We start from the raw sequence: 15,431 nt of genomic DNA, 5'->3' as shown, positions 1-15,431 counted from the left end.
CCAACTGCGGATGAGATTCTCGCGTGGACAAGAAGAAATGCAGATGCATTGTGTTCTATTGTCTGCAGTGTAAGTGACTCCGTCATGGCATTAATTCAACATGTCACCATAGCAGAGGAGGTATGGATGGTCTTGAAAAATCAGTACCAGACCAGAATCAGACGCGGATTCAGAAACTGGAGACTCAACTCGCGAACGAGAAATTTTCTGAGTCTGAGTGGCAGAGAAGTTCATCACCAGGGTGAAGAATCTGCGCGATCAGATGACTGCGATTGGCATCATCATCACCAGCGAGAATCTAGCACGAAGATGCATACGAATTCTCCCACCAAAGTACGACGGTCTTGTTACGACGCTGAATACGCAGAACATAAATCTACCCCTCAACTTTAAGGATTTCAACGCGATGCTTCTGGAGGAGGAGACGTGTCAAAAGACGAGGACTGGAGAAGATTCAACTTTCTATGTTGGATCAAAGAAAGATAAGGGTAAGGACTCTGGTAACCCATCTTCTTCTTATGATAAAAAGAGAAACAAGAAGATCAAGTGCTTCTATTGCAACAAGGCAGGGCACAAGCAGAATGAGTGCCAAAAGAAGATTGCAGATGAGAAGAACGGAGTAAAGAAAGAGTCCAGCAACAGCATGCAGGCAGTACCAGTAGAGCTATTCGTAGCAATTGAGGAGATTTGCACGGAGGCAGTTCATGGACCTGCAGATGAATCTTGGATTATTGATAGTGGTGCATCGCGCCACATGACCAGTTGAAAGGATTGGTATACCTCTCTACAGCCAGTACGGAATGACATCCTGGTAGCAGTCGGCAATGATGCAAAATGTCCAGCAAAAGGAAAAGGTATGATTGCTCTCAAGTCAGATGGAGTTGTAAAATAGTTGTCCGATGTTCTTTATGTGCCAGATATCAAGAGGAACTTGTTGACCGTTTCTGCGATCACGGATAGGGACCTCAAAGTTCAATTCGATAAGAATGGCACACAGAGTTTGGATCTTCAAGGGAAGGTCGTTGGTAAAGGTACACGACGCAACAACATCTACGAACTCTCAACTTTCAATGCTCGAGCTGATGTGAAGAACACTAAGCTGTGGCATGAGAGGTTTGGTCATCTAAACCTTAGTTCTTTAAAGGAGATGCATAAAAGTGGAATGATTGCAAACCTACCAGAAATTACAGATCTGCCCGCCGATGTATGTGAAGCTTGCATGATGGGCAAGTAACATCGGCAACCCTTTCCTAAAGAGGCCAACAGGGCAAAGGCTCCTCTAGAGCTCGTTCACACGGACCTCTGCGGAAAGATGGAGACGGGCTTTGGGTGGTTCCTACTACTTCATGATGCTGATCGACGACTACAGTAGAAGGATATAAATATACTTCCTGAAGACTAAAGACGAGGCTTTTAGTAAGTTCAAGGAATGGCACATAATGGTCGAGAAAGAAATGGGGAGGAAGGTGAAGAAGTTGAGATCAGACAGAGGTGGTGAGTTCACATCAAGTGAGTTCGAAAGTTACTGCAAAAGTCACAGGATCAAGAGGCAGAAACCCCCGCCACATTCATCACATTAAAATGGAGTAGTAGAGCGCAAGATGCGCGTCATCTGCGAAATGGGTAGGAGTATGATGAAAGGGAAAGATTTGCCAAAGACTTTTTGGGCTGAAGCATGTAACACGACAGTTTACATTCTGAATCGTTAGCTACACGAAGGCTGTGAATGGGATGACTCCACTGCAGGCCTTTTCTGGTAAGAAACCTTCAGCTGCACATTTTAGAGTTTTTGAATGATTGTTTTGTGCATGTCCTTGATGCTAACAGGACCAAATGGGAATCGAAGAGCCGGAAGTGTATTTTCTTGGGCTACAATGAAGAGGCGAAGGGTTATCGTCTCTATAACCCTGTTACCAAGAAGGTAATAGTAAGTCGCGATGTGGTCTTCTTAGAACAGCCGTATCAATTGGAGGAGGATGCTTCCTTCCCAGACAAGCAGGACCAAGATATCCATCTAGTACAACCACCAACAGTAGACCGAACTCCCCCAACGGTGCTTGGGAGGATTCAAGATAAAGAAAAGGAAGAAGAGCTTGCAGAACCACAACGGCAACGGCCATTCCCGAAGTGGGTAAAGCAACTTTTGGATGGCAGAGAACCTCCAGCCATTAAGGAACAATCTGAACACCGTCTATCCAAGAGATTAGAGGAGCAAAGAAGGGCGCACAAACACTTGGTCAACTACGCTTTGATGACAGAGGTGATCCGTGCTAACGAACCTTAGTATCTTGAAGAGGCACAGGGTGATGATAGGTGGACGGAGGCTATGCAGTCGGAGTATGGCTCCATAATGAAGAACAACACTTGGGACATTGTGGATCGACCACCAAAACGCAAGGTAATCGGCACCAAGTGGGCATACAAGACCAAGTACAAGTCCGACGGCACGTTGGATAAGTACAAGGCTCGGCTCGTGGCAAAAGGATTCGCACAGGTACATGGTTTTGATTATCATGATACCTTTGCTCCCACAGCTCGACTAACCACAATTCGCAGTGTTTTGGCTTTAGCAGCCCAGGGAAGTTGGCCCGTGTTTCAGATGGATGTAAAATCCGCCTTTTTGAATGGAGATCTCAAGGAGGAGGTATACGTGGAACAACCACCAGGTTTTGTGATCCTTGGTTCAGAAGGTAAAGTCTGTAAACTAAAGAAGGCACTTTACGGGCTGAAACAGGCCCCATGAGCGTGGTACCAGCGGATTGATGCCTACTTTCTGTAAAAAACGGGTTTAGAAGGAGCCCATCTGATGCAAATTTGTATATCTTCAGAGAAGGAGGCAGGTGTATGATCGTGGTCCTTTATGTGGACGACCTTGTCATAACAGGGAACCATGAAGAGAAGATCTTGTAGACAAAGCATTTGCTAGGAAGAGAGTTTGAAATGACAGACCTCGGGCTGATGCATTTCTGTTTGGGGATTGAAGTTTGGCAAGAGCCAAAACAGATCTTCATCTCACAGCTGAAGTATGCTGGAGAGATACTGAAGGCATTTGGCATGGCTGAGTGCAAGACAGTTGGCACCCCTATGGAGGTTGACGTGAAGCTCTCAAACGAGGATTCATCACCACTGGTAGACAAAGTGAAGTACAGAAGGCTTGTGGGCAGTTGAGATTACTTGTGCAACACGCGATCGGACATCAGCTTTGCGACTAGTGTACTAAGCAGGTTTTCCAATAAGCCCCGGGAGAACCATTGGAGGGCAGGGATGTGGGTGCTAAAATACATCAAAGGCATGCTTGATTATGGCATCATCTATACCAAGGGCAACATCTTGACCGGATTCTGTGACTCGGATTGGGCAGGAGACGTGGACAGTAGGAGGTCAGTGGCAGGTTACTGTTTCTTACTTGGATCTGGAGCTATGTCATGGGTCAGCAAGAAGCAACCCACAGTTGCTCTTTCTTCTACCGAGGCTGAGTACAAATCAGCATGTTTTGCTTCTTGTGAGGCAGTGTGGTTGAGGAGGATTTTAGGGGACATGGGTGCAGTGCAGAACAAGCCTACGCAGTTATCATGTGACAATCAGAGTTGCATGGCGATTGCAAAGAACCCTGTGTTCCACGCTCGCACAAAACACATTGAGATTCAATATCACTTTGTACGCGAGCTCATCATGGATGGAGAGGTTGACTTAGTGTACTGTCCGACTACAGAGAATGCTGCGGACATCTTCACGAAGGCTCTTGGAAGAGACTTGCTGGAGAGGTATCTTCATCGACTTGGCATTGGGCCGAAAAAGTAAGTTCACTTGCGGGTGGACATTGAGGGGGGGTGTTAGATATCAATGCTCCAATCTCGTGTAACTACGCAAGAACCAGCTAACTCTACTTATAAGCCCCTCATATGAGGAGAAGGCATTTGAGTAGCTTGGTTATCCGGTACCTGGTTTGGACACTAGATGGGAGCCATGTGTGGCCTGATGGCTGGACGGCTTTAGATAGAGTTGGCACACTACCAACTAGACTACATGCAAGTGCGGGAAGGCATCCCATGACTGACCGCACTGAGGGTAGACGGAGCATTTCTCGGGGCAGTCCACTCTCGGATTGCGGGGCCCGTTTGGAGCCCCAGATGATCCCGGATGGATGTGGGCCGAACGGCGACCATAGGTCAGTTGCTCTAATCTACGCCACGGTTCTATTGTGTGGTCGGTGACCTATTTCGGAACCGACCTCCAGTCGGCGTTTGGGCGGACTGGGTCGGTCTCCTAATTGAGACTAACCGACTACGACTGGTGGCTATATAAGAGCAAGCCCGTGAAGCCAATTTCATCACTGGCTACAGCAACCCTGATTCCTTAGCATCCAGCCTCCATCCTCTACTGTTTCCAGCACGCCATCAAAGCTTCTCTCATAGGAGCGCATGGCTGGGAGGCAGCGCCATCTATTGTATCAGTTTTACAGTAATTAAATTTTTGATTCTTCATACTATCTGCTTTTCTCTCTTGCATATGAGATCCTATTATCTGTTGAGCACAGACGTTGTATTGTTTTCTTATATTACCACGATTTCACACCAGTAGGATCAAAACCAGAGGCATAGTTATCACTTTCTCATAGCATTTCCATAGGCTAAGATCTAATTGAACCAGATGTGCTAAGGTTGAAATCTAAACAAACCGTGTTGCAAACGAAATAAGCAAGCCGTATGGTAGTAACTTAGGGGCTTAGCACATGGGAAGAAATAGGATGGGAATGGGAAAAGGTGGTCCAAGGTGGTCCCATGCATATTTGTATCCTATTCCCATTCCACCATGTACTAACAAAAAAAGAACTAGGGATGGGTTTACGAGGAAGAGGACACATGGCATCATTTCATGTGTTTAGGAGGTGGGGACCACGTGGGGACAAGGATACATGTCATCCTTCCATGTTTTTGAATCCCTAAAAAAAGGGAACCCATTCTGGCTGCCAGGGTGTAGAGGCCATGGTCTAAGATGGGAGAAAAAGTGGCTATTCTCATTCTAAATCCATCCTAGGATGGGAGTAATGATGACAAAAAGATTCCCATCCTAAACCCATGATAGCCCCATCCATGTGCTAAGGCCCTTAGTAGATGTGGCTGAACTCAAACTTGGACTGGTGCAAATAGAACTACAAAAGAAATGCTTTAGATGATTTACCCACCGGAAGATTACATTGTAGGTTTTCCATCCCCGCTCCATTTAGGGTGATTTATCAACGTGACTCTTTCAGTTGGCTCTCACACAAAAAATCTTAACATGAGCTTGTACAAGGATGATAAGACTACAGGTATATAGCAGGTAAAGTATTTAGGGTGAGATGCGAGAGAATGCCCATTTACACACGAGACTCTCAAACCTATCTCCTTTTACTGTTTAGCAGAGAGAATGTGGCCCGACACACTGCTGAAAAATACAAGTTTGTGCTGTGGAGCATTCTGGATGGAAAATTCAAAAGAAAGAAATGCCCTGGATTTTGATTATGAACCAGGATCGTCATTATGATGTGGACCTAAAGTTCAACATAATAATCAATCTTAATATATCCTTGGAGCTTGCTAGAGGCGTTGCAAACTCTCCCTGAATTCCCAAACCATGTATTCTTGGCCTTGCAGCTTGTAACCCTGAAGTTGCTGCGTGTAGACCTCCTCTTCAAGGTACGCATTGAAAAAACGTCAGTTTGCAGTGTGCATTGGAGATCTTGGAAGAACTCTTACCTTGAGTCCACTTTTGTCCATGTGGAGAGTGAGCATGACCCTGTACCGGACTTGGTGTCCTGGTACCAACTGAAACTTAAAGAATCGCAGCAAAATGGCAGCAGTAACTTTCATTTGCAAAAATGCGAAATCTTTGCCCAAGCACATTCGCGGCCCAGCCTGCACAAACATAACCAATCTAGTTATACCCAAGTTTTCATGGATGACAATATGATGAGTGAGATGAATGATAATGCCGTTGTAACATCTAGGTTTAGTGGTATCAACGATGAAGATCAGAAAGCATACTGGGTTCAGTTTTACTTGTGGGATCACAGAGAGAATTATGCTGTGGAACTCCATCGGAAAGCTCATCATGATTTCTCTCAAGAAATAAACACCCGAGTGATATATGAAGCATCCATCTAATGACTAAGCTACTTTCAATGTCATAATCAAAGAATATAACAAAGGTAATGTGATCAGTGGTTCACAAAAGCAGAACGGATGTTCTGATGCTGATCCTCGGGTGCAATATGTCTACAATTATGATTCAGAGCTCAGGTTATGGAAACTGCAAAACTGATGAGGTCTTTAATAGAAAGATGTTGAGCTTAAGTGTTTATCAATCGCATCCTTACTGCAAGCTTGAGCTGGATCGACTTTACCAGAAAAGCCGTGAGCTTGAACGGAGATTCCTGCTGACAAACACCATCGTTGATAAAGCGTTCGGGATGGAATTCCAAGGCGTTTTCTCCCCATAGCCACGGCATTCGCCCCATTGCGTAAGCTGAGACGACGATAGAATCACCCTTCCTCACCTTCGTCCCATCAGGGAACGTGTCCGCTGCCACTGCTGTCTTGGAGTCCTGCAACCAAATCACATAGTCAGAACTGTTTCCCAAGTCCTTGTCAGTATTCTGATTCCCCAATTCTGCAAGGATCGATTAAGTGTTCGCTTTCCCAAGCTTCCTGCTTGGTAAAATACTCACATTGGGCACCGCAGGATAGAGCCTCAGCGTCTCTTGTAAACACGCCTGCAAGTAATGCATCTTGCTGATCTTCTCGTAAGTTAAAAGCTTAGCAAAACGCTGAATTTCTTCGTTGGAAGGGAGGTCCCCATCTCCGCCATCATCCCTACACGCTGTCGCAGCGGCAGCTTCGGACTCTACCTGGTATATCTCTTCAACCAGCTTCTCTTCAACGAGATGGTTTCCACAAAGCGAGTACAAAAGCCAGCAAAGGGTAATCGCTGTGGTGTCTCGGCCTGCAATCATAAAGTTGATGATGATATCCCGTATCTTCCGATCTGTGTATTCTTGGGGGTCACTCGTGCTAAGAGCTAGAAATCTAGATAGAAGATCCGCTTTCACCTGGCAATCAGACAGTACAGAACTTGAAGATACGTTACTAGAAGGTTGGACAGACACTAACACGCCAAACTGGCACTTGCAGACGGAGAAACTACAACCAGTAAAGAGCCATTAGATGCTACCGTTTTTTGCTCCGATTCTCTCAATTCTCGCCTTCTTTGCTCAATGAGGCCTGCTACAATGCTGTCTAGCGTGGCTACGTCCTTGGCAAACATCGCTTCATTCCCAACCTGCAGCCAGCGTTTTAGTTTCCAAAGTGGGTCGATGTAGCGATGGAACACCATGGAATTGCAATTGTCGAAAGCTTTGGCAAAAGTCTCTTGTGCGGGAGAAGGACTTTGCCGCAGAGAACCGATGTCCACCCCAAAACCAATTTTGCAGACGGAGTCGAAGGTCAGCCGCAGAGCCATATCCTAGAAAAAATGGCGGTGTCTGAGTAAAGAAAATCCATAGATCCGCTCTGCTTCGAAGTCAGAATTCATGAAGTTTTATTACCTGCATGTCGACAGATTTCCCAGCTCGTGCTTCTAAAACAAGGAGACTCGCTAGCTTTGTGGCCTGTTCGCGGAATGCTAATTCGCTCAACTCTCTAAGAGCTCTCGATGCAAATTCATAGCTGGCTACCTTCCGCTGTTGCTTCCATTGCACGCCGTCCACGCTAAAAATCCCGTCTCCAAGAAATTCTTGCTGCTTCTCGTAACTAAAACTGCCCTGATGATCATTTTTCAAGGTGGTCAAGCATCATAGCTCAAATCCACTATAAAGGGTCACAGCTCTACTTTTTCATAGCTGTTAAATAATCATTTGTCAAGATTTCCAAGCAGCAGCATCCAATCCAGGTTGGATTGGATAACATCTGAAATTATCAAATCACTGGGATGGCTGATTGACAATCATTTGACAGGCTTGCCAAAGATGATAGCTGAATTTTGTCAATCAACATCATGGCTAATGGAGAGCCATTTTGTCAAGATTGTCAATCAGCAGCATAATCCATGGAGGATTGGACCGTAGCTAAAATTTAAAAAAATTTCTTTGTCAGACCTGGAAGCTAAAAAGCCACGAATTACTCACGACCTCTGATGGTCGTCGAAAAGAAAGAAAGGAAGGATTTGCAAGTGCGCACCTTGATGTAATTGTCAAAATGGGTTTTGAGCATGTGCTCAACATTAGCAGGATCTGCGGTGTAGTAGTAGTCGAAGCCAATGTAAGCGACACGGAAAGTTCTGAATTTGAGGCAGTAATGGGTGATATAATCATGGAAGTGGGGGAGGTTAAAGGCATGGGAGAGGGCAGCACCGAGGAGGGGGAAAGAGGGGGGGCCGGGGGCGAGGTGGCGATGGCGCCAGCGATGGAGGGCGATGCAGAAGGCGAGGGAGGCAAGGAGGTAAGCTGAGATTTGGAGAGCAGAAGAGAGGAGGAGGAGGAGCTGGGGGGTGTTGGAAGAAGCCATAGCCCAATTCAACTGATCTAGCAATTGGGTTTCTCTCAGATTACTTAAGAAGTAATCTCAGATCAGAAGAGAGGGCAGAAGAGAGGAGGAGGAGGAGGAGGAGGGGGGGGTGTTGGAACAAGCCATAGCCCAAGTCATCTGATCTAGCAATTGGGTTTCTCTCAGATTACTTACTAATGCCTTAAGAAGTAATCTCAGATATGGAGAGCAGAACAGAGAGCAGGAGAAGGAGGGCTTTGGAAGAAGCCATAGCCCATGTCGTCTCTCTGATTACTTATATTATGCACAGTTTGACTCACACAGCATAACAAAACATAGGATTTGGAGGTTACCTATAACTCACACAGCTTAAACAATATAGGATTTTTCTCCACACACATAGAATTTTCCGCCACCTCGTGGGTCACCCCCGTTCATAACAATGTTTCATGAGTTTCATAACCATTGCATAAGAAAGGCCGAAGCTTAAAAATATATTCGTGGGAACCCCCTCCTCAAGCTTAGCTTTGGCCATGAACATTTCAGGCTTGTTGTGCAACACAACGCATTTGCTCCTCTCCACCTATTTTCACCACTAACTTCACCAAAATCCTTGAATGGACTTGTATAATTTGCCCTCCTCGTAGAAATAGAGACTTGGCAATACTCTTTAAGAAAATCATTTGGGTAGCCCCACAATCCTACCCAAGAGCAATCACTAACGGATTCAAACCAGGTCCCCCCAATTTGGGGTCTAACAATGGTACTTACTTAGGCCTTGCCACCCCTTCCGAGTTAGCTTCTTTGTACGCTGCTTCCAAGCATGAACCAGTCCCACCACCAGGTCAGACCCGACAATTTTAACAAAGAAATCCAAAATTAGCCTGTCCTACCAGGCCCGATCGGGCCACGAACCTGCAACTTTGTTCTTTGATTTTTTTGATGAAGTATCTCACAATTGCCATCTAGCTGTCCAAGGGGCTTGCTCCTCTATCACGTGCACACCCACGGCATAAAATTCGAGGTGTCATTCAACGATCTCCGATTCCACACACTATTAGTTGGCTAGGCATCCATCCCAAACACTTGGAGGTACACAAAATACAAATGCTTGCATGAAAGGAGTGCCTTCCCCTCCGTCACTCAATCCATGAAATCCTGACAACTACATGTTGGGTTCTTGGCAACGTCGACATTATAACTTTCCCCCATCACTCTAGAGTTTTCAGTCTCTATGAAAACTTCATGTTTCAAGGCTTTCAATACTGTGTGGTCCTTTACTGTTGCTTCTAGAGCAAGGGTGGAATTGATCCTTGTAGTGCAGCTTTGGAGACTCCCGGTCGATATCTTGGTGCAAATGCATTCGAATGACACTCTATTGGTGCCTTGTGTAGAACAAATCCTTGTCTCTAGGGATTGTATCTCATTCTCAGTGAGATTTGTTCCACGAGCTATTGGCCATATGTGCGGAACTCTGGCCGGGGAATTTTTGATCGAGGAGCATATATTCTTGGTATGGCCCACATGGTCATTGCAAAACCACATGTATTGCCTTCGCCAACCTGCTTGATTGCTTGGTTGCCCTTGCGAGGTGGACCACTCAATCATCCCCCAAAAGGATGGAGCTGGCATTCCTACTACTATGTTCTTGATATTTTTCTTACACTTCCCCTGTCATGCCCCTAGCCATCCTTGACATTGTACTCTGCTACGCGGTGGAATCCTTCTAATTGCCCATACGGTATTGTGAACTTCAGTCTTCACCACCTTCTCCAAAGATGTATCGACCATCATGGGCTCCGTTTCCACTTGTTCCACTGCACTTTCAAAGTTGAGCGATCTTGTTCCTTTATGATTACGAGCCATTGTTATGTTGTCGCCCCTAAATTAAAGCTCTTCATGCATAGGAGTGCCGCTTATGACACCCTCCACCATCCTCGACGTTGTTGCAGGGGTTGGGCTTTTCCCTTGTTGAGCTCGCCTTGCAAGTTTCTCTTTACTAGGATTGGCACCATGGTACTTCCATCCAATGAATGCGTGTCTCTTGGTGCTTTGCAACAACACATTGGCCAAGTCACTGACACACGCATCGTACATATTCAACATCCCCTTGAATCCTTTGGCAGCCAGCCAAGTTGCATGTACAGACTCAGCAAGATTTGTCGTGGTGGGCACGTGCGATATGTCCTCTGCGTCCTATCAAGAGTGAAGTACAGTGAGTGGTTTGTTTGCAAAATTTGGTGGGAAAATAAAATTTTGTATTTGTGAATGGATACTCACACCAACAAAGTGCTTCTGCCAACGTGGATATCGAACATGCCACTAGCTCAGCCAACCATCCAGCATAGGGATGCTCGAATCAGAAACCTTCCCTATGGCCCACTAAGCACGAATGTACCTTTGTTGTGTGGTTGCATCCTCCTCTATTGATGCACACCTCCACAATTGGCACAGGCATTTGTGCTCGTCTTGGAAGCTCCTATGCACGTATTGGGAGGTGTGTATTTGTAAGCTTTGCTCCCAATGGAAAAGGCAAGACCTTTCCTGGCCATGCATCACATTCTTTGGTCCATTATTGAAGACTGTTCGTACTGCCCTCTAGTTCAGACCCGCCTCATCTGCCATGAAGCCTTTAAATTCCGTAGTGGGGTGCCCACACTTCTCCATTTAGCTTTAACCAAAAAATGAAATGAGCCTCAATGTCCTCCTCTTTCATCTTGCACATAGCAATAGTCACCAATTCTTGGATGCTGCATCATACAACTAAAGTTAGGCATAAGCATCATCCTTTCAGAGCTGGAGGGAATGTAGGAATACTAGCATTTGCCTTACCTCAGATCATATACATGAGTAGCCATTGTTGTCCACCCACATAATACGTGTGCGGCGCATGTGGTTCACCAGATCTACCCCCGAAGCAAGCCTTGTTGTCGACATCTTGAAGATAAAGCATCTACTTTCATCATCGACCACTTCAATAGGGAAGAGGCTCCCAAGGAAAAATCTATAAGCACATCTTTGCTTCAGCTTCAAGAGTCTGGACTGCATGCCTTCATCACTTTCAGCACGAGCACCACGTACCATATGCTTGAACTCAAGCCAGGTTGTCCATTCGACTACGCATTATGTTCCTTCTAAGAATGTAAAGAAAACACATTTGCGTGTAGTTGCCATTGGGTTAAACTAGCCCTGTATGGTTTACCTGTGCCTTTGGACAAGAGGCTCCAACTCCTCAAGCATTGCCATCGACGCATTATCCGTAAGGGAGACTCCCGGTTCACAGATGAGGGCACTTGAGACTCTTTTTTTTGCGACTACCATTTGTAGGTGTCTGGGATCTGCTGCACTAAAGTCCCTACACCATCTCTTTAATCGTGCATCTAAGGTCTTTTACGTGAGCTCTACAGGTGCTTCTTTGCACCTCGTGATTATGCGTGCCCACGTGGAAAAAGAGTCTCGTCATTTCAGGCCCCGCCATCACATAGTATGCCACACATTTGCATTGCTTCAAAAGAATGGGGGACCTTTTGCAAAAGAAACAAGCCAAGGTTCCCAAGCCAGTAGCAGACATTCCAATAGCCGAAATGTTATTGTTCATTTTTCCTACATCAGACGAGAGAAGAGAAGCAACACGATCCATGCAAATCAATATTCCATTGTTGAGGCACTTGTAACTATGAGTTTCTTGAACACAGCTAGGGGTGAGGAGGTCCGAGAGAGGCATCTTGATGTTGCATGTGAGATGTCTACGCGCATGGAAGGATAGGCGTCTGGGAGGATAGGAGGCCCTTCTCATAAAGATCGAGGAGGATAGGCATCTGCATTAAGAAACATGATGCTAGAAGTGGATGTTTTTTTGCTCACAGGTAGTGCACTCAGAAACCACAATATGCGTGCAGGGAAAGAGTTGAACGGGGTGTTTTTGCATAGGAGGCTAAAGACTCAAGGTGCCTTGCCGACCAAGGCGTTAGAGCTGTGGAGCCAGTGGGTCATGTTAAGACCTGGTGTGGCCGAGTTCCTACATGAGGCGGGGAGGCAGTTTGATGTGACTATTTGGAGCTCGATACAACAGGACAATCTACAGAGATTGTTGGTCCTACTAAAGGGAGAATGTCACCAAGCCAACTCCTGTCGGAGTATTAGGTACTACGATTGGCTATGAACACGGTTGTGGAGCCCGTGTACGTTCCAACTCACTATGGTCTAGCTCATGAGGACGGGGGAGTCGGGAACAAGGCTCTCCTGTGAGTGGGTGCCTGTCCCAAATGACTACTTTGTGTGATTTTGGCGGGGGTTTAGAGGGCGAGTAGTCAATATCTGTGTGATGCTGTACTAGTGTGGATATTGGCTTAAGACCGATTTTCCGTGCCCACTTCATCATGAAGGAGGCTTCCACCCCGAATAGCTCTGCACACTTCTGGAGAGGCCAAAAGTATGCCTGCTCCACCTTTGCCTCCAGTGGCAATCTGATAACTCCTGTCGCCAAGCCACACACCATCTCCTCGCATGTAAAGCTCAACTAAAAGTTCACCTCTACACCATGGACGCACCAAAGGTCTAGTCCATGTGGCCCCATCCACTCATCCATCATGAGTGTAATCTGATTCCCCAAAATAGCATCGAACACCTCTAGGGACCATTTCTCCAACCCTGTGGAGGCAAACACAAATCTCCAAACGGGGTGTGTCGAAGATAACACTGCATTGATCAAATCCCCCTTTCGGGGCTGAAGGACCATGAGTGTTACCTCCAATGGTAGAGGATAAGAGTCCAGAATCTCCAGATAGTTCGAGGGTCCTAACATCCAAAAGTCCCACGGTAAGGGACGCCCAGGTTGGAGGTTGGGAGCCGCTGACTGGGAAGACGAGTCTCGTCCCTCAAGATCCCTCCCTGAATGGACCTGATGCTGCGATGAGGAAGCAGAAGGGGGTATCATCGTTCCCTTGCCAGCTGGTAGGGGTGTTGAAGCGGAAGAACCTGTTGCTAAAGTGGAGAGGGGGGTAGCAGAAGAGGGAGCGGTAGGGGCGCGAGGGAGAGAGGGAGGGAGGCGAGTGGTGAGGGTGACTATAGGAGGGGGGGCTGAGGGGGGGAGGGGCCGGGGGGAACCCTAGAGGGGGAGGGGGAAGTGAGGAGGAAGAGGAGGAAGGGTCTAGGGGGGGAGGGGGAGGAGGAGGGATAAGGACCATAGGGCCCCCTATTGATCAGGCTCGCCGGGGCTCTAGATCATCTCCTCTGCGGCCCCCACTGGGCTAGCGTTTGCAACTTCTGCCATCATCGCATCTGGAGCTCCTGAGGCTCACTGCTGCTGCTGCAAGGGTGGATTCGGAGGCTGAACCTCTGAAGCTGGAGGACCATCTAGATGGGCAGTGGCCCCTGTCGCTGGAGGAGGTGGCTCCTGCTGTTCCTCCTTCGGGGCCTTTTGATCAATCCTGTCCCTCTCTTTGCGATTGGCCCTCTGCCTGCAGCGCTTGTGGGCCTTCTTACTTATTTTTCTTTTTCTTTTTAACTTGGGTCCAGTCGCCTTCTGAGGGGGTAATCCAAGGGGTCTAAGACTTCTGCTGCTCTTGCCTGAGAGGCCGCTGGGCTTGGACCCTGCATACTCTGTCTACTCTATGGAAGGGGGGGGGAGAGGCGCACGAGAAAGGCCATGAGGGCAATTTCTGACGAGGTGACCCATCTGTCTACACCGAAGACACTGGCCTGGTAACCCAGAAATATCCACCCTCTGGTGAAGTGTGCCCCCTTCAAGGGTCTCAAGAAGGATCAACTCTGGGAGGGACTCTAGGCTCTCAACCACCAGTTTGATCCTGTAGACTCCATCATCAGCTAAAACTGAGGCGGCCGACTCTGGCGGGGACTCGAGCACTATGCCAAATGCCCGACCAATGGAAGGGAGGATGGCTCGATACTCCTTGGGGAACCCTAAGAAGTGAAGTGTAACCGGGAAACGTGGAACATGGTGTGTTGTATCCATGTCCTCCACTTTGAACCAATGATACCAGGGAAAGAGGTAAACAAGATGTGGGCCGAGGAGCATGGGGATCTGCTCCACAAGTGTCAAGGCAGTGTCGGGGGAGCTCATCTGGATGAGGAAAATGCCTCGTCCATAGGTGGTGACCTCCTGGATGTGGTCTCCTTCTAATGCCAAGCTCGTCTTGATCCACTCTCGCACCTGTCTCCGTGTAGGTGTGAGGCCGACAATTATGCCCACAAGCGCCTTGTCCTAGAGGAACTGAATTGCCTGTGCTGTACTTGTTGCTTGTCAGGTGGGGCAAGAAGAACCTTAACGGCCGTGGGATTTGGGGGTGCTGCCATAGAGCTCCTTTGGCCATACGGGTCACCACCAAGGTTTTCTTTCACCTAACAAAGCGTAAATGCTCTCGCCGCAGGGAGGAAGAAGAGAAAGGGGAGAAAAGCGTTAGAGGGGGAGGCAGAGACGAGGCGGGGTAAGGACGAAAGAGGAGAGAGGAAGGCAAGGAGGACGGAAGGCAGAGAAGGAGGGGGGGATGAGAAGGTGAGGAGGGAGAGAAGGAGAGGGCAAGAGGCGAGGAGGAGGTAGGAGAAGGAAACCGGTCAAGGGGGGAGGAGAGGAGGAGGCGGAGAAGGCGGAGGGGTATTACGAAAACTCAACTTAAACATGCTCACAAATTCAAGATTTACCAAAACCATAGAAACCAAGAACCAGGAAACAAGTGGGGGAGAGAAGAGAAAGAGAGAGCAACATTGCATGGGGTCCAATCTGCCCCCCCTAGATGGTGGCTCTTGCTTCCCATCCAAAGTATTTATAATTGTAATTACAAAAAGCAAAGAGCCAATAATAGTACATCCAAAAGCATCCCTTGTCTATAATTAGAGGTATTGCTCACCATAGCTCCACGAGCTTAAAATATCACAAGGCTTAATATGCCC

At 47.3% G+C, this 15,431-nt stretch overlaps 1 protein-coding gene across 1 annotated transcript; it reads right to left on the bottom strand.

Annotated features, from left to right (window-relative positions):
* Positions 1-5,342: 5,342 nt before the first annotated feature.
* LOC147898792 (cytochrome P450 704C1-like) lies at positions 5,343-8,793 on the bottom strand. The gene is made up of 6 exons (XM_087378742.1): positions 8,217-8,793; positions 7,586-7,801; positions 7,213-7,503; positions 6,710-7,090; positions 6,386-6,586; positions 5,343-5,897 (listed from the first exon to the last, which is right to left on the bottom strand). Exons 1-6 carry the CDS (start codon positions 8,541-8,543, stop codon positions 5,697-5,699), a joined length of 1,617 nt encoding a protein of 538 aa, XP_087234868.1. The 5' UTR covers positions 8,544-8,793; the 3' UTR covers positions 5,343-5,696.
* Positions 8,794-15,431: the final 6,638 nt, after the last annotated feature.

The sequence above is a fragment of the Dipteris shenzhenensis genome, chromosome 9, assembly GCF_047967505.1.
Source record: "Dipteris shenzhenensis isolate YYH24624 ecotype China chromosome 9, Dip_SZ_1.0, whole genome shotgun sequence".
Lineage (NCBI taxonomy): Eukaryota > Viridiplantae > Streptophyta > Polypodiopsida > Gleicheniales > Dipteridaceae > Dipteris > Dipteris shenzhenensis.
This window is presented reverse-complemented; position numbering and strand designations above follow the sequence as displayed.